This window comes from Halichoerus grypus, chromosome 14 (genome assembly GCF_964656455.1).
Source record: "Halichoerus grypus chromosome 14, mHalGry1.hap1.1, whole genome shotgun sequence".
Taxonomy (NCBI): domain Eukaryota; kingdom Metazoa; phylum Chordata; class Mammalia; order Carnivora; family Phocidae; genus Halichoerus; species Halichoerus grypus.
Window position 1 is genome coordinate 84,848,673 of NC_135725.1, and position 22,790 is coordinate 84,871,462.

The window sequence follows — 22,790 nt, forward strand, 5'->3', positions numbered from 1 at the left end:
CTTAATATATATAAGGAAATAAAAGACAAAATGGTGAATTTTATCAGAGGATTGGAAACCATAAAAAAGTTCAAATGGAAATTCTAGAACCAAAAATATAGTAACCAAAATTAAGAATTCAGTGTATGGATTTAAAAGCAGATTAGACATAGTTGAAGGGAAAATTAGTGAACAGGAAGATGGATCACAAGAAAATAACCATACTAAAGAATGGAGAGACAGTAGAATAGAAAATCAGAAAAATAGGGACATTGAGGATACAGTAAGAAGTCTAACATAAATGTAATTGGAGCTGCAGAAACAAATGTAAGAGTGGGTCAGAAGCAGTATTTAAAATGTAAAGGCTGATAACTTTCCAAAACTGATGGAAGATTCCAAGCCCTAGATTCATGAAAAACTACAGTCCCCAAACAGAATGAGTATATAGGAATCCACACTGAACGAGGTTGAAACAAAAGCAGCCAGAGGGGAAAATAAGATTGCCTTCAAAGAAACAGCAATTAGACTAACAACTGATTTCTTAAGAGAATAAAACCAAAATAACCAAGTAGAATGATATCTTTAAGAGATGAACTAAATTAAATGTCAACCTATAATTCTGTATCTGCCAAAAGCACCCTTTGATAGTGGGGTTGAAATAAAGTAAAAAATTGAGAGAATTTGTATCATTTTCTCACAAAAGGAAGTATAAAAAATAGTCTTCATGCAGAAGTGAAAAAGATACCAAGTAGAGGGTGGGAGATGCAGGAAGGGTGGAAAGCAAAGGGTAAATGTGTGTGTGAATATAAATGAATATTGATTGTTTAAAATAATAATAATAATGTCCTATTGGTTTATAATATGTATAGAATTAAAATATACAACAATAATGCCTCATAAGTTATGAGGGGAGGGTAAGTGTTCTAATACTCTTGTGTTTGCTGCAAAAGGTAATAAAAATACCAGTTAATGTAAAAGTAACAGTTAGACTTTGATAGTCATGAATGTGTAATCTCTAGGGTAGTCACTAAGGAATGCTAAAAGAATACATAACTTCCAAACTAATAAAGAAGGAAAAAATTGTTTAAAAAGAAGGAATAATTTTTTAAAATAAGCAGTCTAAAAGAAGGCAAGAAAGGGGGAAGGGAAAGCATTGTAAGTGGGACAAATAGGAAGCACTTAGTAAAATGGTAGGTTTATACCCAAATATACCAGTAATTCCATTAAGTATAAATGTATTGACTACTCTAATAGGCAAATATTATCAGGTAAGACATAAATATGAAACCTAATTATGGGTTCTTTAAGAGACACATCTAAAACATAAGGACATAGAATGAAAATAACAGAATGGGAAAAAATATAACATGTAAACAATAACCAAAAGAAGATTGGTGTTTCTTTGTTAATATCAGATAAAGAATACATCAAGGCAAAAAGTTTTACTAGAGATGAAGAGAGGCACTAAATAATAATGACACAGCAGCTCTGTATTTGTATGTACCAATTTGAGCAGTAGCTCAAAAAACATAAAGCAAAACTTACAAAATTTCAAGAAAAACAGATAAATCCACAATCACTGTAGATTTTTGCACATTGAACACCTCCCCCCCCCATACACACACACATACATGCAATCAGTAAGGACATAGAATGGTGCTTGCTTCTAAAACTTTAGCACACATAAGAAGAATGATCAGGAGAGTTTGTTGGAATACAGATTCCTGGGACCTGTTCCTGAAAGTTCTAATTCAAAGGGTCTGTGATGGGGCTCAGGAGTAGAAGGGGGTAAAAGACCTAATTGGGTCACCCCCACTGGGATCTTGTCAGGTGACTGGATCAAAGATCAAGGGAGAGAAGTTTTGGAGTAATGTAATTTATTTCCTTTTCTTCTTCTTTTTTATTTATTTTTATTTTTTTTATATTTTTATTTTTTAAAGATTTTATTTTATTTATTTGACAGAGAGAGAGAATGTGAGAGAGGGAACACAAGCAGGGGGAGTGAGAGAAGGAGAAGCAGGCTTCTCGCGGAGCAGAGAGCCCGATACGGGCCTCGATCCCAGGACCCTGGGATCATGACCTGAGCCGAAGGCAGACGCTTAACGACTGAGCCACCCAGGCGCCCCACCTTTTCTTCTTCTTGAGTTTCTAAAATTAGATATTTAGACCATTGCCCTACAGGTACATCAGATTCTTTACCAAAACTAAGTTTTGTTACTTACGTTCTATTTGAGAAGTGGTACTATCTTTTCATATCAGTTTTTTTGAAAAATTGGCACTTTTAACTCCAGCTGACTGTACATTCAGTATAGGAAGGTGGAGAGAAGTCACTCAGGCCACTCCACCACTAAGTTGCACTGTGACCTTGAGCAAATTATTTAACCTGAAGTGATTTTTTTCAACCTGTAAAATTAGGATGGTGATAATCTCTTCAGAGTTTGAGGGCTAACTGAGATCATATATGTAGAATGTCTAGTATAGGGCCTGGTGTATCATGAGTGCTCGATAAATGCTAATTTGTCACCCATTCATCAGAGTTTTCCTGCTGGATATGTGGTGCCTACAAAGCCTTGTCAAGGTTCCAGAAGAAGGGGGAAAGAGGCTCCGGCCTTTGGCAAACTAGTGGGCTAGCAGCCTCCAGCCCCTAGTTTTTCACAGGCTCCGTAACGGAGAGAGCCGGAGAGGCGCCGTGGTTGTGGGTGAGTGGCGAGTGGGGTTGTGTCTAAATTCTTAGCCTCTGAATAGACCTACCCTTGGTGTATTCTTTGTTCTAAAAATGCATGTGATTCATTTTCAGTGAGAAATAATTATGTATGTTGAAAGGTTTTTGAGGATAGGTATTACCATTTTAAATAAATTCAGTGAAATCTTCTGGATTTTTAAAAAGCAAAGAGAACTAGGGTGTGTATTTAGTCGGGAGTGGTGGTTGAATAAATTAGGGATTCCATGAAATAAAAGGCTTGGCTATAGGGCTTCTTCACATAGGACACTGAATACATTTTGATGTTTTCTGTTACATGAAACTTATCTGGACAAAATATCTAGTTCACTGTTGTTTAAAAAGTGTTCTTGAGTCTTAATTTGGGGATGCCAATGATGTGTTGCCTGGGAGATGGCTCCGCCTTTCCGTGCAGCTGGTGGGAGGTACTCCACGGTTATGATGTCAGTGTTTCAAAATCTGCCGGGCTGGGGCGCCTGGGTGGCTCAGTCGTTAAGCGTCTGCCTTCGGCTCAGGTCATGATCCCAGGGTCCTGGGATCGAGCCCCGCATCGGGCTCCCTGCTTGACGGGGAGCCTGCTTCTCCCTGTCCCACTCCCCCTGCTTGTGTTCCTTCTCTCGCTGTTTCTCTCTCTGTCAAATAAATAAATAAAATCTTAAAAAAAAAAAATCTGCCAGTCTTTCCATGGAATCTATTCAGCTGCACACCTAACACTTTTTTTTTTAATGAGAGAGAAGTAATTTCAAAGAAGAAAATCTTTAGCTGAAAACATCATCTGTGGTAATTTAGAACCACCCCGAATCACGTGTTTTACGGAGATGAACGGTGTTATCTGTTTTCTGTGTACTGTGGCCGCGAGGCTGACGTTTTATATACTTTTGCAGATGAGCCTCTTTGTGAATGTCATGAGCAGTTATCAGTCTATCATGCATAGAGTAGAAAGGGCAAAGCCAAACTGTAAGGGTGTCAGTACATTATGGCAATAAAATTTTTCACAGCTTCAAATAAGAAAAAAAAAATACAGTACTTGACAAGTGACTATGTTTTAAATTATTTCAAATACTATGGAAACTGAATTTCTGTTTGTCCACTTCTCCCATTAGAAGTGGGTTGTGTTTCAAAAGTTGGTTTTCAAGTCAGTTGTTAGGAATTTGGAAATTACTTTCTAAAAAGAAAAAATAATGGTTCAGATTTGTGGGCTAGCCCACATTTTAACCCTAAAGGAGCCAGAATACTTTGCACTCACAAAGCACAATATTACTCTTATAGCCTTAGCCACTTAATACAATGGAAAAGAAATAAAATTGCGTGAACAATTTCTGCAGAGTACTAAGAAAAGACAGGTCTTAGTAGATAAAGCATAGTGGAAAAAGGACAAGAAAGATTGGGTGACCTCAGGCAAGTTACATAAACTTTCTTACCTCAGTTTTTAAGTCTGTAAACTGGGTCTTTGAGGGGGCTAAATGAGATAATGCATGTTAACAGTGAGCTCTCCATAATGGCTGCTGTTACTAATATAGGTACAAGGAGGAACCAAACCCAGGTTTCCTACAAATTCTAGGTCCAGTGCATTGTCTTGCATGTGGTTATGTTGGGACAGGAGTGAGGAGGGACAAGGAGGCTCAGGTAGTGCTGTCAGCTCTTTGTGCGTGACCTTGGCCCAGAGGTGTGTGGCAGACAGTAGCTGTCAGTCTGGGTGTTACCCACCTCTAGTAGGAAGTTTATTTTGCTGTGTTATGCAGGGGGGCACCCCCTTTTCCCTTCTCTCACTGCTGCCTCTTCCCTATTGCCAGTTCCCCTCCAACCCCCCAGCACTGGAGGCATGGACTGGCTCTCCCAGAATCCAGCGCTCCTGGGAGAAGGGCACCCTGACCTTGGTGACTACAGGAAGCAAGCAAAGCCGGCAGAGGGTTTGTTGGGGCTTGTTTAAGAAAAGGGAAAGGTAACATTTTGGGGGGGTGCCTCGTACATCCCAGGCACAGTCCTGAGCATTTTAACACATTTTCTCATTTAATTTTCATGACAGCCCCCTTAGGTGTAGGTGTGGTTATCCCATCTTGCAGACCAGGAAAGGAAAACCTTAGATGGCAGGACGGAGGTAGCCTAGCTAGGAAATCACAGAGCTGGGATTCACACACAGGTCTGTCTGGCTGGCAGGCCCTCGCTCCCGCTGCCCTCCGGGTTCTCAAGGGAATGCACACATATGGTTTTCTACGGTGAGTCCAGCCTTTCTGTCCTTATATAAACTTGACTGAATGTGTACCCTTGGGAAGGAGAGGAGTGGAATGAGATTTAGCTTATTAACACCATTAACTTTAAAAATTGAACAGTATCTGGCTTCCATCCCTCATTTCAAATTGAATCACATAATGGGGATGAAAACATTGATTAGGGAAAAACTATTTATTAGAGGTAAAATTGTGTACCATGTATGCTACATGTTCCATTATACACGACTTGGCATTTCAACATTTCATAATCTGTTGCATTTAATTAGGCACAGTACATAAAGTATGCATCACAAGTAAACAGGGGAAACACAATGGCAAATTTTTCTAAGATTTGTGCTTCATAAATTTTCAGTTTCCTAATCTCAGTAATGATGTTTTAGTGTAGCTGCTTCTTTTCTAAACAAATGCTGATCCTCTCCCTAATGTACCTTATGCAAGGAAGCAAAACTAAGGATGGACTCTAAAGTTCTGCACTTCTGCTTCTTGAAGATTAAGTCTTTACGTAATAATTTTTCTCTTTTATTTAACATTGTTGTTAAAATGATAAATGTAGAGATAGAATGTGAAATATAAGATACAATTAATGCTAACTAATTAATAAAACTGGCTTGCAGTGACTGTAGAGACGTTGTAGATGGTTTAGCTTTATAATTTGAACATGGAGTTTTCAAAGCAGTCTGGGAAATTTTAATGGCTTGAGACTTACAAAGCATCTGATTTTAATTATTTCAAGAATTTTCGGACCTGCCAAGCTCATTCTCCTGATAGAATACAGGAATGGGACTGTTGATTCCTATGGTTGTGTGGGTCAGCACAGGGCCTGGTACACTCTTTGAGATTGTTAAATGACTTCTAACCGATATTTTTAAGAGGCAGATTGGTTCCTTTTTTCTTTGTAAAGTACATTTTTCTAATTAAAAAAAAAACCCAATACCTGCTTATCTGAAATCAATTTGGATAATATTTGAAAACATACAGAAAAACACATAGAAATTACCTATAAATCCACTCTAAAAGATAATCACATTTGACTGGTATGTGCATCCTAATACTTCTTTCCTGTGTATATGTGTGTGTGTTATGTGTGTGCATTTGCGCACATATGAATATTTTTACCCCCAAAATCTCATTCTGTATGAAAGAAAAAAATGCCCTTTGCTCCTCTTTATAATATATTGTGAATATTTCCCCATGTCAATAAATATTCTTCCTCAACATGATTTTTAATCAATGATCATATCCCATTATACAGATGTATTATAAATCTACTTTTTTTTTCTAGTATAAGTAGGACTGTAGTGAATCTCTTTGCACATATATCTCTATTTCCTCAAGGTAACTTCTTAGTAATGCTGATTCAAAGGATCTGTGCATATTTGTTGGCTTACTCTCCAGAAAGATTATGCTAAATATTAAGGAAACTGTATCGCCTTAGGTTTCCTTCTTTAATCAGAATGTTTTTGATTTCCTGAAGCTGACAAATTCATTTTTGTCTAGCTCCAAAAGGTCATGGTGACACATAGAAGTGGTTGCCTGAATAAGCCCCATTTTTTAAAATTTTTTTTTATTTGTTTCTTATTAACATATAATGTATTATTTGTTTCAGGAGTACAAGTCTGTGACTCATCAGTCTTACACAATTCACAGCGCTCACCATAGTACATACCCTCCCCAATGTCCATCACCCAGCCACCCCATCCCTCCCACCCCCCACCACTCCAGCAACTCTCAGTTTGTTTCCTGAGATTAAGAGTTTCTTATGGTTTGTCTCCCTCTCTGGTTTCATCTTGTTTCATTTTTCCCTCCCTTCCCCTATGATCCTCTGTCTTGTTTCTCAAATTCGTCATATCAGTGAGATCATATGATACTTGTCTTTCTCTGATTGACTTATTTCGAATAAGCCCCTTTTTTATAGCCAGAGGTCTTTAATAGGCACACCCCATCAGAGGAGCTCCCGCACTGTACTCACACAAAAAAGCTAAAATGAAACCAGAGTTAGCCTCTTCACTTGAGGCAGCAGTCTCGAACTAGGTCCACAAAGTAGCTGAAGATCTTCCAGAGGTTACTAGGACATGGTGGTTCTAAGATTTTCACTGGCCAACTTTCCTTAAATATGTATATACTCTTTCTTAAAATCCATGAGCCTCAGAAAGCTGCTGTGGTGGAAGCATTGTGTGGGTTTTTTTCCCTCCTCCACTTTATCACTTGCCATTTTTCCACTTTATGAAAGGAAATCTCCCACCCTATATGATGGCCCATTGCCCAAAGTGTGAGACCCTCTCTGGTCCCCCCAAGGAATTGTATAAAATACTGGTGATAACCAAACCGCCTTCAATTAGCACTTTTAACCCTGCACCCCTCATTAAGAAGTGCATGTGTGTGGGGCACTTGGGTGGCTCAGTCGTTAAGCGTCTGCCTTCAGCTCAGGTCATGATCCCAGGGTCCTGGGATCGAGCCCCGCATCGGGCTCCCTGCTCAGCGGGAAGCCTGCTTCTCCCACTCCCACTCCCCCTGCTTGTGTTCCCTCTCTTGCTGTGTCTCTCTCTGTCAAATAAATAAATAAAATCTTAAAAAAAAAAAAAAGAAATGCATGTGTGATTTAAAAAAAAACAACAATTTACTTTTGATGGTCAAAACAAGTACTTTTATTTATCGGAATAAGTCTTTGTATTGCTTTGATCAATTTTAGACTAATTGTAATGATAGCTTAATCCAGAAAGATATATTAAACATGTAGAGCCTTATAATTACAGGAAATAAAAACGGTTTAAATTTTCAATTTCCATGGTTTTTTTTTTTTGTAGAGCATAAAAGTATTTTGTATTAGGAGAATATGGAAAGGAAATGTAATGGAAATACACTTCTAAGAACAAAAGGGAATGCAAATTTTTGACTGTTAAGGAAAAGCAAGTTTATGTATTTTTTAAAATGGATAGTGGGTATCATTGCTTTGCTGTTTAAATTTGGTTGGATACATTTTAAAGAATAGTGTTACAGTTTTATTTTAAAATGTCAACATTTATGACATACTGAAATAACATTGTTTACAACTGTATAATGAAAAAAAGTTGATGCCAACTTCAAAAATGTGCAAAGGACAAAATATGTGTGAGCAGGTACCTGATTATTCAAAATTTCTTTAGGGAGTATTCCAGCAAAAAGTGTGCCACCCACTGACACAGGACAGGTACCTGGCTGGGAAGGCTGCCTCGCCTGGCCTCAGGTGTCCTCACCTGAACCCATTCCCCACTGCACTTTCTAGAAATCTCAGGCTCAGCCTTCATCTTCCCTCCACTTCTCTTCCACTTAGTGAGGCCTTGCAGAAGGGAGGTGTGAGGTGGCCTGCAGGGCGCCTCTTTAGGCTTTCCCTTTCCTAGAACGCTCTCCCTTGTCCTGGTCCTGGTCTGTAGCCAGAGCCCAGAGCCTGCTACTCCTTCGGGTGCCTTTACACACACACCCCACCTGGTACCATGCCTAACCCTGCCCCTTGCTCTGCCCTCATTCTCCCCTGTGGGAATGGCCCTCTCTTGTTAGTCCTCCACTCCGAAGTCCCATCTTTCAGAAACACTCCTTGGATCTCCGTTCCTCTTTTCCTTTAGAATGGTTTCTCCTTCCTCTCTCACTACAACAGAGGGGTTTAGAGATTGAGAGGGGAAAAGGGAGTTAAGTGACAGAGCAGGAAGAGGGAGGTAGCAGCTGACGGTTTTGGCTTGTTCATGTCAACAGAGCTTCTAGAGGTTTGTGCTTCTGAAGTATGCAGTCTCAATAAAAATACTGTTGAGCTGAATTGAAGCTGAGTCCCATTAAGGCTCCACCTTCCCTCAGAAGTCTCCTCTGACGTCCCAGACCTGCTGGCACTCCTCTTCCTCCAGATCCCTGCCACACGTAGAATCTGTACTGTGCATCTGGGTGTGTGATCACCACCGTCCTGCGATTTTTGTGAATTGTTTTGAGTGTCTAGCATTGTTGTATAATCAGATTGCAAATTCTAGGCAGGTAGAGGTACATGTTTATTTATTCTTTTATCTCCTCATGGCACATAGTACAGTATTGACCATAACAGATACTCAGTAAACATCCCAATTGTTATAAAAATGGAAAAACTGGTTGTTGAAACCTGGTGTTGAAACCTGGATCTATCACACTTCGCTGTCCGATTTTGGGCAACTTGCATAGTCTGGATCTCTTGTTCCTTGGTTGATATAACATGGATGATAGTAATAGTAGATAGTAATAGATAGTAATAGGTAATAGTCATCATTACCATGGGCCAAATCATTAACATACCCAACAATTCGATGAGTTTGTCTTTTTTTAGATTCCATATATAAAAACATTTGACTTTTTAAAAGCAATTGGCAGTCTGCTGCTGGATTGAGTTAGGAAAATGCCTGGCTCTAGTAAACGGGTGAGACCAGAAGCTTTTCTGGCCACTTCTTGGCCTTGCAGAAGGGCCCCAGAAAATCAGCAGCCTGCAGAATGTTCACTACTCATTTTCCCAGTGGCCAAAGGCTCACAGTCTGGGAGCTGATAGCAGTGACCATGAGTAGAAGGAGGAGTGTACTTGTATTTTTATTCTCTCTTTTTTTTTTCATTTTTAACTGATCTTAAAATCTTGCCTGGCCCTTCACCTTCTGCACAGTCCAGAGTCATGAATCCTTGATATGTGGCTCAAAAGAGAAGCACAGGACAGTGTATTCCCTTTCTCTCCACCAATTTCTTGCCTGTGTTTCTATTCTGGGACCAACACAGACCATTCCAGTTCAGAGACAGAGCAGGCTCAGCTCTGCTTACTGTCCCATGCCTATGGCCTGGCTCCATGGTGAGAACCGTGTAGGAGGGATGCGTGTGATCCGTAGCTTTTGGTGATTCCTACAGGGTGAGGGTGGAGATTCGCTTGCAACTAATTGTCCCCATCTGTTTTTAAAAGGTGACAGAAATTCCTGAACTTGGGTGTCGATTCATACATTAATTACACTGATCTTAGCTGCAGTGGCGTGGTCTTAATAGCTGATTGCTGCAATGCCCAAATCTGTGATCTCAGAATGTGACGTGCATATTTTAATTTGAGAAATAGTTTAACATTTTTAGATATTCATTTAGATGTGGTTATGCAGGTTAAACATAACGTATGATCACTGCTTCTTTCATTGCTTCCAATTAAACCTTGCTTGTTAGTTTAACCTCTAGGTAATCCCATCAAACAATTGGTGTCAAGGAAACACTGTCCACAGTAGCTTCGGATGAGTGGCCATTAATTTTAATTGCCTTGATATTAAAGATTAAGAAGTATTGGGACTAGCAGAACAGAAACGATCTGATGTCAAGCAAATCCACTTGCTAAAGCTTCCCCAGGCTGCTGGTGATATTAAAATTTTACTGTGAGAATTAAATAAACCTTTATTAGTGATGACTGTTGTTTGATTGGTCCAGGGGTATGCATAAACACAGGATTCTTGCATATCTAGAAATGAGGCCCTTCAGTGGTACAGAGATTCCTCAATTATGAAACTGTTAATAAAGCTGTAATCTGATTTTCCAGGCTAGGTTTCATTAATGTATTATAGCTTCTCTGATCGTCAAGGTAATATTAACTACAAAGTACGGAATCCAACAGAGAATTGTTTAGAAGAGGAGAATTCGAAGATGGGCCTTTGTTGCTAAATTCAGAGTTGGGGAATTTTCATTAATTATACTTAAGAAATGCCAAATTCCCTCTCAACCAGGAATATCTCCCTTTGCACTGTAGATATATTCAATATTTAACTCTTTCAAAGGCCTGCCAGTCTTATTCAGACAAACTAGAGTGATGTATATTGAGGGAGCTTTTTGAGAACCAGCTCTCTGGATCTGTCTCCTGAGCTCAGAATGTGCTTGTGAAACATGAGGTAGGGTCTGAGAGAACTTGCTTTAACCAGCATAATCAGAAAGGATACCTTTATGGTCCTTTTTCAGAAAAGTCTTGAGTCAGAACTTTTGTTTTTAGAGTCCTACAATTTTGGTATGGGAATGGATCCTAACAGTCACTGAGGCTGACTTCTCCTGGTGCAGAAATCCCTCCCAGAGCATCTGTCTCCATGTTCTTGGAGGCCTGGGTCCCCCATCAGCATCATCTCTGGCTTCTCCCTCTCCCCCGACCTGTGTAGCTGGTCCGTGGCAAATTCTGCCAATGCCTCCCCCGTGATAGCTGCCCTCTCCATAACTGCTGCTTTGCCTGGTTCCAGTCTTCATTGCCTCCTCACCTGGACACTACCCTGGCCCTTCCTCCCACTGCCACATCCTACTCGATGCTCATGTGCTCTTGCCCGAAGCATATGGGGTTCAAAGAAGGGAAGGCAAAGAAGGCCAGTGGCCTAGTAGGGTTCAGTCCCTCAGGGCTGTTTGAGAACCTAATATTATCACCATCTAGGTGTTGGAACTAAGGCCAATGATTAGAAGTGAGAGGGAACCAGATCGAACTGAATATCCGTTGGAATCGTCCAATGGTGGAATCAGGGACTTTGTAAGGTAGGAAGTACCACGTCTCTAGAGGTGGAGATGCTATGAACACAAAGAGAAAACAGAAGGAGGTGCAGGTGTAGAGGACACATGAATGCCATTTTAGACCTATTGAGTTGGAGGTTGTGGCAAAACATTTATATGTTAATATCTTTAAAATCAAGAACCAAAATTCATACAAGTTAGGGCTAGAGATGGAAATCTGGGAGCCATCCACACAGAGACAATGATTGAAATCCTTAACGTGGAGAAGATTGCTCAAGGAGAGGAGAGAAGAGGGCCAAGAGCTGAGTTTTGGAGAACACACACACACACACACCCTGGCATATCAGACACTGCTGAAACATCGAAGAAGGAAAGAGAAAAGGCCACTGGATTGGGGACAGGTGTTATGCCTGTATCACCGCCTCAGTCAGCCACCTGGCCCTTGAGATTAAGATTAAATGAGAAAAGGTATGCAAAGGGCTTTGCGTAATGCTTGACACATGGGAGATAGTCATTGAATGGCAGTTACTATAACCACTACTATTTGATACGAAGAAAGGAAGTGATATATATAGTCCGTAATGGGTGGGGTGGGGGAATAGTAGTGGAACAGAAACAGCTAGGAAGTCCTGATCTCTAGCATATTTACTTCCTGATGAGTTTTGGCTTGTTTCTGCCTGATGAACCTATGCTCATGGTTGCCGCATGGATCCTAGTGAGTGTGCCTGCGTGTGTATACGTGTGCATACGGTGATTCCCCAGGATGAGACAGCACGTGGGCAGCGGCAAGGCCAACATTGTCTTCCTCACGTGGCTTCTTTGCCAGGGTTCTCTGGCTTCTTCTGGAAGGATGAGTGCCATAAGTTGAAGAAGGAGAGTTCTATTTCCAAAGCAATTAAACTCTTGGCAGAGAAGGTCAATAAGCGTGCCCACTGGTGTAAATTGGGTTGGAGGGCTCATGCGACTCCTTATTGTTCCTCCGGGCCTCTGAATAGCTGTTCAGAATAAAACAGTGACCCACCCAGCCTGATACCACAGCAACATGCCCCTTTGACAGATTATTAAGAAATTATTGAAGAGAATTTTTAAACTGTTACTTTAACAAAAGGGAGGTCAGAGCATTTTATATAGCAGGTGGGTACCTTTTTATAACCTGCTGTGTGGGTTTTCGTTTCTTTATATAGCTCAGCTTCAGGTGCCTGAACACGTCATGTAACTGTGAGCAATGAGTCTTGGGCTGAAGTTTTGCTGTCAGTGAAATGTGATGAACTCTTCCTGTTGCCAAGTTCCTCTTTAGAAATCTCTTCCATTTGCACAGGCTGACATCATAAGTAGCGTGTGAAAGACAAGTATATTCCACCTGATGAAATCAGAGCTGCTCCCCTATATTTGCATTTGGCCTTGTTGGAATTCCTTGAATTTCAAGTTGTGACCTTCTCGTGTGGTAACTGGCAGGGCGTGAGCAGCCATCTTGGCAGACACACAGAACCTTCTAAGACAGAGGACAAAGGGATCGTTCATCCATTATTAATTGATGTTACTCTTTTCAGCAGACCAAACATGATTCTACTGTCCAACTGCCAAAATCGTTCCAGACCCAAAAAGAAGAAGTCATTCCTTCACAAAAATTTATTATTTATCTAACTTAACAAATGTTCCCTTTAGTCTTTCAGCTACTTTTTAGGGGGACTGATCACCTATGTACCAATTGGTATATACCAACCAATATATACATTTTATGAACAGTGCTCCCGTCCTTTTTGGTGTTACTGTGACTAACTGCAAGTAGTGGTGTTATTCTGAGTGCCAAGGTTTGCAAAAAGCAAAAGCGAACCTCGAAAACCATGATGCGTGATCCGCAGGATGTGATTGCAAGCTAAGAACTGAGTGTCTCCCAAGGTGTCCCCTTGGTGTCCCACGGTTATTATTGGAAGGTTGACTCTTTTTCCCCCTTTGACCTCTCTTCCCCTCCATTCATGTCCCTGTGATTTGTAGGTATCCAACTGGTTTGGCAACAAACGAATCAGGTACAAGAAGAATATCGGCAAGTTTCAGGAGGAAGCCAACCTCTATGCCGCAAAGACAGCCGTGACAGCCGCGCACGCAGTAGCCGCAGCAGTACAGAACAACCAGACCAATTCGCCCACCACGCCAAATTCTGGTGCGTACTGGCCACTCGCCCCCTGCCTGGCTCAGGCAGCCTTGTGCCACAAAACCCGGTCCCACAGGCCAGGACACAGGAGCCAGACTGAGGACCCAGTGGAGTTATAAAGGAAGATGTATATTAAAACGAGGGCTTATTCCAGGGCCTGGATGGCCAGAGTCCGTAAACCCACTGTTCATAATGAGTGCTATTCGCTACTGGTAGATTCTGGAGCCTTTATTCACACTTCATAGTGGTTGTTAATTCAGCAATTATGCCAAGCGCTATCACTAATAATTATTTTAACTATATTGTTCCATCTGTCATTTTAAGGTCCATAGTGGTCTGTCAAAGAATGAAGGAAATAGAAGTGGGAAGGTGACCTGTTGCTGTGCGTAATGAAGCTAGAATGCTGGGGTACAGCGTGCTTTCTACCTAATACAGCTGCAGACTCCAGTCTGCGGTCCTTCTTGGCATTTGTGTAGCACCTGTGCTGACTTGGTAGGTGGTTAGCGTGAGGGGTGTGGTACCTAAGACATGGATGCACTCTCTGCAATATTGTGGTACATTTGGGCCACATTTTAGGTGACATTTGTGATGGAGTTAGAAACTAAACATCTAAAATGACAGGGAACTTGAGTAACCGTGAGCGATGTGCAGCTAGTCCAGGCAGATGGACTCAGGAAGCAATTCAAGGCACTTTTCTAAGGAGACCTTTTACATATATCTTTAGAATTTCAGAAAGTGAGGGATTTTTGTTTCTTTGTTTTGTTGTCTTTCTTCCCCCACCCCCCCCCAGTTCTCCCCCATCACCTCCCTTGCCCCGGACCCCTCACTCCCTGTTCTTTTTAATGAAACACGAACCGATAAAAGTTAGGTAGAAGGTACGGCTAAGAAAGAGCTTCAAAAAAACGTTTATTCTCCGCATAGTTGTCCACCATGGCAGTTAATGACAGTGAAGAGCTCATTTAATGACCAAGTCCTAGAGAGAAATGCAAACAAGGGGGTGGCTCCAGGCCAGCTGCTGGGTGTTTTTCTGTTTACTTTGATCTCCTCTTTGTTTCTTATTTGGGCTTCCCCATTGGTAGGACTTTCCTAGCTGCAAAATGAATCACAGGACCTACCTCTTTGGAGTTACTCTCCATCTTCTTAGATCTGGAAATGCTTTATGTTGTACATGACCTTTCCCTTCTGCACCTTTTCTCCTCTCCCTGCCTCTAGGTCTTTGAGGATTATGTGTGTAGCTCTCTGTTATTCAGCTACTTAACTCTTTCCTTTCCAGGTTCTTCTGGTTCTTTTAACCTCCCAAATTCTGGGGACATGTTCATGAACATGCAGAGTCTGAATGGGGATTCTTACCAAGGGTCCCAAGTCGGAGCCAATGTGCAATCACAGGTAGGAGAAATGCCCCAACCGGGGCCTTTCTGGCAGGGTAGGGTTTGGGCTCAAAACTCCATACTCTTACCCCATGGAAGTGGTCTGCACATCCATGCAGAACCTGTGCTGGGTGCTTCCAAATGTGACCCATCTGCCCCACCATTTAATTTAATGAGAAGTCAAGTGAACAGTGACTTTTGATGATTCAAACCTGATAAACTTTGTGAATGCATTCGGCTCTGGCTTGAGCTCATGGAGAGGGTTGGGTGCATCTTACTTTTATAACAACAGCAACAACAACAAATTGTGTGTGCCAATGTATGTATGGTTTAAAAACATATTACTATATCATTTATGAAATTTTAAAAGTCAGAATAAAAAAAAACAAACCTGAGTTCTTAAATTATATTTTCTCATCCTCTTAATTGAGAGCAACTACTTGTGTTTATGTGTTTAGGTGTGTGTGTGTGTGTGTGTGTGTGTGAGAGAGAGAGAGAGATCCAGTATACATATTTATAAGTAGTTTTCACCCACAGCCACACACATTTCGTTGATGTAGATGGAAAGTTTGCATTGCCATGAAGATGTTATTGTTGGGCTGGCATGAAAAACAAAGATGTGTGAGTTTAAATATGCAAAGAATTGTTGAAATTCTCCCAGTCACATTTGATAAATTTGTCTCTCATTGAAGATGCTAAACCCTCGTGGCACACATAATTCAAATTGTTTCCTTTTGTAAATGATGATGTTTTAATAGATTTGGGATGATGAATTTTGTTTCGTCTCACTTCTAGGTGGATACCCTCCGTCATGTTATCAATCAGACGGGAGGCTACAGTGATGGCCTTGGAGGAAACTCACTGTACAGTCCACATAATTTAAATGTGAGTACCCTGGGGAACCAGATTCGAAGAGCTGTAGGGACAGCGTCAGGTAAACAGGGACTAATAAATGAATGGCCATTTGACTTGGCTTCTCAGCTTGTTGCCAGGTGGGGAAGGCAGCATTTTTTCTGCACTTTCATTTTATGAACCTAAACACTTAGTGTTACCCAGACGCCCTTAGAAGTGGCTGGCATTCTGTCGATAATAGGGACTCAAACACCAGCATTTTAAGATGCCATCTCCTACCGGTTGTGCTGTGTTCCAGGGAGATGGTGCAAAGCAGGTCATTTATCTTAGAATCAAGCAGCAGGAAACATTCCCAAACACAGCCCAAGTGAAGGGGACAACCTTGGAGGGCCCCAGACAGATCAACAGGCCAAACTAAACAAAGAATTCTGTTCCTAAGAGCAATCTGGCTGCATTGTCTATGTGGGATGCAAAACATGTTCAGCACTTTTAGTGGCCTCTCAATTTTCTTTTTAATTATGGAGGAAATCATTTTAGCTTGTGTAACCAATTCGCCAAAACTTTACTTTTACCCCACACTGACATGGATGGAAAATGGCAGAACGTACAGGTCTGGAAAGGGAGCTGGGCGGGGGGGTGGGGAGGGAGGGATCAGGTCATCAGGGTGGAGCTGGGGAGGGCAGTGGTGGACAGGATCTGGGATTCCAGACTTAGGGAGGAAACGAACTGCCCAAAGCATGGTGGTGGAGTCAGGAGGAAAGTGGACAAAATTCTCCCATTTTAGGGCCTTGGCTTGCTGTGAGAGTAAATATTAATGATTGAAAAAGTGATTGAGGATATTCAATTGTAAAGGGAAGAAAGGACCATTAAATACTCAAATCTTTTACATTTGAAATGTCAAATCTTTCTTTTTGGGTTTATAAATAACTCGTAATAACCCACAACAAACCATATAAAAAGCCTTTTAGTTGCATTTCTCCTTTTTCATTTAAGTGTTTTGAAATGCTTCAGAGAATGTGCGATATCCTTATCAACATGATAAAATATGAAACTGTGATTGCCTGCAGCATTTTACAGACATGAATTCCATCTTCACTGATGAGGCTTGATAAGGCGCTGTTGTATAATACAGTGCATAATCTCAAACCACCAGAGGAAGGATTAATTTATTTCGAAAAAAAGAATGCTTGCTGACAGCCTCTCTTCCAGCTGCCACGCTGGGTAAAAATATTGTACATTTGTTGTTTATAAATTTGGATAAAAGAGGAATGATGTTTACTTCAGATGGAATATCTTTAGACTTGTATCTGTGTAAGAGTTTTTCTTTTTCTAAGTAGATTTTCATACCTGAGGGGTAAAAACAGCTTACCGTTTAGATAGAGAAGAGGATGCCTTAGAGCCCCACCAGCACACGTGAGCATATCACCATCCAGCCTGCACAGCCGAGGCTTTGGGAATGCATCGCCATGGCATTATCTTTCTCCTAGCCGGAATTTGATACACCTCAAGCCTGGAAAATCCGTTTCCCTTGGCTCTGGTCATCCCTGCCGGGTCGTTTGGCCCCCCCTCCCCTCCCTTTCTCTTGGTCCTAGAGGGAGGAAAGGTGCCGTCAGGGCAGCACGGAGCAGTCAATCAGAAGAGAAGACGGCACTCTCCAAGAACAGTGGCCATGGGAGAAAGGGACAAGCCCACCAAGCACAAAGCTCACCCAATAGCCGTATCCGGGCTGGGACTCGAGGCGGAGTTCCCACGGCCCTAGGGGCACAGGCCTCCGAGAAGGCATGTTAGATGGACTCACAAAAGAAGTCGCGGACGGAGGTGAAGGAGGCAGGGGGACCTCGCGCCCCACCCCGACACTGGTGTGGGGACAGCACAGCAGGAGGCTGGTCTGAGCCGCAAGCACTGGGTGTCAGCCAGCTCCCCCTCGCCTCCTCTCCAGAAAGGCCCGCCCCGTCACTTCCACTCAGTGTTCCCCAACTCACAAGCCCAGCACCTCCCTCTTCTTGACTGACATAAAAATATGTAGCGACAAGCTGTCTGCCACAGCAGAAATCTGATCAGACATTGATTTCAGCAATTGCCTCTATGGGCCAAGACATAAGGCGAATTTGTTTCTGAGCACTGTTACTGCCGAGGCAGGTCTGAGGCAGGAAGGGCCAGCGGCATGTGAAGAGCGGTAGCAACATCCCAAATAGGAGCTCCAGCTAGAGATAATTGGAATACAGATTTGAATAGTGTGCCCCTCCACAGTTCATGCGTTTTCATTCCAGAAGATGCTATTTGGAGGGAAATTCTGGCCTTCATTTTCCAAGGGTTACAGTAGCAGGCCGCCAGGCGTATGTGGATAGAGGGTGGGCAGCCTCTTCTCTATGGAAACAAGGATTAAGCCGGCCTGAAGTTTATACTTCGTGGAGCCCAAGGTCTGGCTGAGGCATCACACTGAGCTTCTCCACTGCTCCCTTCTTAAAAGATTTCTTTCTGAGTCACTTTATTTTTACAGCAAATCAAAGGCCGAGCCGCGTGCCAGCTTGAGGCTCGCTGAAGGCCTCCTTCAGCGAGCTGATTTATTGCCAAGACTTTACTTGGTGGGATGGATTTGTTTTACATGCATTTAATCCCACTTTAACACATGCTTCAAACTCCTGCCAAAGTGGGTTTAGAAAATACATTTTGCTAATGTAGCTTTGCTCTCATGTTGTCAGCTGGGTATTTTAAATTGGGGAGTAGAATTAATATGGAGACGTGCACCCGTTGAACTGTATTTCTCCTTTCAGGCTAATGGAGGCTGGCAGGACGCAACAACTCCATCTTCTGTGACTTCGCCTACAGAAGGCCCAGGAAGCGTGCACTCTGATACCTCTAACTAATCTCTGGCAACACTTTTCCCTGAGCTGACATGCCTTGATAAGTGCATTCAGAGCAATAGGAGGAAAAGGAAAGCGTTTTTGTAGCCCACCATCTACAGCTTTACTGTAAAACCTTGTCTTATTAGAGAACTTGGTAAATCAGTTTTTTAAGGAATCATAATCATTTGTATTTATACTTAAAAACACACAATGTTAAAAAAGCACTTTATCCAATTAGGCCAAGATTTAACATTGTTGACAGTCCTGTAGCTATTTTATCATAATTTATTATCAATATTTTACATTAATGGTCTCACAGTTGCCAATTACTTGGCCTTAAGGGTAAAAAGTACAATGTATGCTAAACCTCAATCGTTAAAGCAGATGCAAAGATTCACCTCACCTAAATTGAATTTCTTGCATATTTCCATCGCAGACTTTGATTGTCTTTCTTTCATATCGCTAATGGGGTTGGAATAAGGGAGCTGTTTGGCTATCTCTGTTAACCATGGTTTGTTTAAGAATCTTCCTGGTCACGTTTGTGTTTCGATCTCTTGTGTTATAATTAGATCAGAGACTGGTAGCATCTTTTCTCTCTGAGTCCAGAGTCTGCTCGGTAATTAAATTATGGATCCAGATTGTTCTGCGAGATGAAGAATACTTGCTGCTGATAGAGATGAACACGAGATCCATCTGGGGTTGTACGGTGTGCGCTGGGTGCTGCACAGGCTTGTCAAGGTTTGCTACGTCCTCTGGGCATCCACAAGGGCCCTGCTCTCTGGAGTGTTGTATATAGTGTAGCAAAAGAGTATTTATACATCTCACCAATCAAAACACAGCTTTATTACCTCATGCGAACTCATACAAACCAATAGAATTTCAACATGTTCTGTAGCTTAGAGTGCTCACTTACTACCTCTGAACAATACTCACGCTGTAGTTTGTCTCTTTCTTACCTTTTTGCATCTTGTAATTAACTCTTTGTTTCCCTTCATAAAATGTAATGTACATTGTAATCTTTTAAAAGAAAAAAAAAAAATCAGGGTTGCATTTGCAACTTTTAAAAAACCGAGAGTGGAAACATTGGGTCTTCAATGAACACAGGATCAGTAGAACTGTTGTAAATACTGAGAAAGCATTTTGAATGTTCTTCATCTTGTTACTAATCCATGCAAAAAAGAAAAAAAGAAAAAAAAGCGGCGCCGATTGTGATGCATTCAGAGTCCAGTATTCGGTACTGTATATTTCACCCTGTGCGCTGGGGCCCCCTCTCCTTCCTCTCTTTTTGTATTGTATGCAATTCTGAAACTGATTGAGTCATGAAAATAATTTGTGGTGGTGATTCTAATGTATTAAAAATGTTTCGTGTTCCTTTCTAACTGGATTACACCCTGGATTGAAAAAGTCTTCCTCGTGGTAGCTCTATGTAGTTTCAAACATGAATAAACTTTTTGCTTTCATGATTCAATGTTGCAATGCCTTAACTCCACCGCCACGGGAACCTGCCAGGGCAGGCAACGCAGGAAAGCCTGCCCGGAAGCGGGCCGGGGCGTGTCAAGGTGGGACCGTCACAGAGGAGCTTGGAAATGACGGGGAAGCAGGGGATGGAGGAAGAGTCCCTACCGATGGACTGCTCTCTCTCTGCGCGATCCTGGCCAGCTCCTGGACCGTTGTTACGTGTCCTCCCTTGATCCCTGTGTTCTTTTTTTTTTTTTTTAAAGATTTTATTTATTTATTTGACAGAGAGAGAGATAGTGAGAGCAGGAACACAAGCAGGGGGAGTGGGAGAGGGAGAAGCAGGCTTCCTGCCGAGCAGGGAGCCCGATGTGGGACTCGATCCCAGGACCCTGGGATCATGACCTGAGCCAAAGGCAGACGCTTAACAACTGAGCCACCCAGGTGCCCTTGATCCCTGTGTTCTAAGAACGCCACAAGGAAGGTATTACCCCGCTGGCAGAGGTTAGGAAAGTAAAGCTCATAAAAGTTAAGTGAATGCCACAGAGCTCTGTGACAGAGCTGGGACAACAAGGGGCCACACTTTGAACCCAGGTCTCTCTGTCCCAGGAGCTCACACTCTCCTGTCCTGACCTGATGATGCCTCTGGCACTTATTAGATGGAAAGACCCTTTTATCATTTATTGAAAGAATAACCAGTCTTGTCACCTTCACTTCGTTTCAGGGCTTAGGGAGAGATACGTTGTTTTTGTTTTATTAAAATAGCTAGGAGTCCCTTATGTTTACATACACCCCTGTCGCGAATACCTAAATCTTTACAATAGAAGAAGTGGATAGCAGGTAGTTGGCCTGTTTACTATATCTCAAGGAAATTGACTCAGGAAATCAGATTAATGTTAATCAGTTGCAGCAAATTGTCTATGATAAATACAACTTTTACTATTTCGGTTGGTAGAGCCAGGCAAAACAAGGTCTAGGGCCACCATTCCCATTAATCTTGAGGTGGTTATACCGTGAGAGTAAACTTTATAAAATAGATTGCCCTCCAAAGCTGTCCTCCCTCATGTGGGCTCTCAGCCTGTCTGTAGGAATCTCTCCCGTGGCTAAGTAGTTATTTGCATGATTCAATTAGCTTATGGGTCAGCCTTTCTTATCTTTGTACATAAAACAATCTCTATGCTATGTGGTTTTGCAAAAATATCCTGTGGAAACCTGACATGTGCACACACAAATACATCTTCTTTGATACCCAGAAACACACACTTCCTAAGAAGCATCTCAGCTTTTACGTCAGGCCAGTCTGACATGGTTGAGAGGCACATGCCAGTGCTTGTTGGAGATTCTCGAGCAGACGAACAACACTTGAAGGAAATAGGTGAGCCTGAGGCTTTATTCTGGGGAGGCCTAAATTAAGATCCCAGTCTCTTTCCTATGTGCTGGGTGAGGAGCACTCACACGTTTCCCTTCTTTGCTCTTCATGCCTTTGTAGGGGGGCAGAAGCATCCTCACTTCATAGGGAAGGAAACTGGGGCATGGCATGGGCCCTAAGTTTCTTATGTTTCACTCCAAATTGGGTGAAATATATTCATCTGATGGATTTTTATCAGATAACCTCTTCTTGGTCAAGCAATGGCTTAGGGGTTGGACCCAGAGATGAATGAAATCAGTCGCTCGCCCTTGAGAAGCCAAGATCCTGGGCCTGGGCCTTGTTCAGACAGCAAACGCTCGTGCGGGTATTAGAAAGGTTGGTAGGTTTCCAAACCCCAAGAGTGGAGAAATGAGGATCCCACAACCCGGTTATTCACAAGAACAAAGAAAATAACAGCGGTCAATCAAAGAAAATCACACCCAATCACAGGCTAAGGGGCCTGTCCACGCATGTAATACAGTAAGATGCACACGGGCACAGGTGTGCTCAGGTGGGAATACAGGTATGTTCGAGAGTTTCTGGAGCCTAAATGCCCGAGCAGCTAATGCTGGACAGGGATTAGCCATGTGCACAGCGGCGCATGAGCCGTGTGGCCTTGCAAACAAGGTTAGAACTTCCCCGTAACCCCAGACTGAGCAGCGGCCTGTGCCATCCCCCGGCCGGAAGTGGGGGCGGGAGAGCAGTGTTCTAGAGTAGGGCCCTTCCGGTGTGGACGAGTCTCCCACGCGGAGAGGTGTTTTAGGCGTGAAAGATGTGTCGGTGCCATGAGCCCGGGGCCTTCGCTGGGCTGACAGCTGCAGTTTATCGAGCACCTCCTGTGGACCGGCCCTTGGCCAGGTGCTTTCTGTATAGTATCCTATTTAATGCCCACAGAGCCCCACGTGCCAGGCAATCTGAGGCTCCACGAGGTACCACCACCTATCCACGATCTCCCGCAGAGCTGGAGGTGGCCCTGTGAGAGCCCCATGAGACCCCTCCCAGCAGCCACTTGCAGCGGGACGGAGAGAGGCTCCTGTGAACCTGGGCCACCAGCCTCCAGGGGGAGGTCCCTTCTGGGGGACAAGGTGAGTCATCTACCTCCACCCGTCAGAGCTTGCAACTCTCCCACCTGTGCCTCCGTTGCCCAGGCCACCTGACTATGTGTGCCCTGCGGTGTGTACAAGATGTGTCACAGGCTCCAGGTGGTCCTATCTGTGTCTATGGACCACAGGGTTGGGCACGAGGGACAGGAAGAGCCACATACTGGGGCTCGGCCGGGCCTGGCACCGTAACTAATG

The 22,790-nt window shown here is 42.6% G+C and overlaps 1 protein-coding gene across 4 annotated transcripts in view; it reads left to right on the plus strand.

The window, feature by feature from the left end:
* PBX3 (PBX homeobox 3) overlaps positions 1 to 20,092 on the plus strand; it is a 210,938-nt gene extending 190,846 nt beyond the window's left edge. For 2 of the 4 annotated variants that reach the window (XM_078061774.1, XM_036112903.2), the window contains 4 exons: positions 13,408 to 13,573; positions 14,838 to 14,950; positions 15,727 to 15,816; positions 18,558 to 20,092. In XM_078061774.1, the coding sequence (XP_077917900.1) occupies positions 13,408 to 13,573; positions 14,838 to 14,950; positions 15,727 to 15,816; positions 18,558 to 18,650 (462 nt within the window). In that variant the 3' untranslated portion in view covers positions 18,651 to 20,092. The remainder of the gene's footprint in view (positions 1 to 13,407; positions 13,574 to 14,837; positions 14,951 to 15,726; positions 15,817 to 18,557) is intronic. The other 2 variants (XM_078061775.1, XM_036112906.2) reach the window with 1 other exon arrangement.
* The last annotated feature ends 2,698 nt before the right edge of the window (positions 20,093 to 22,790 follow it).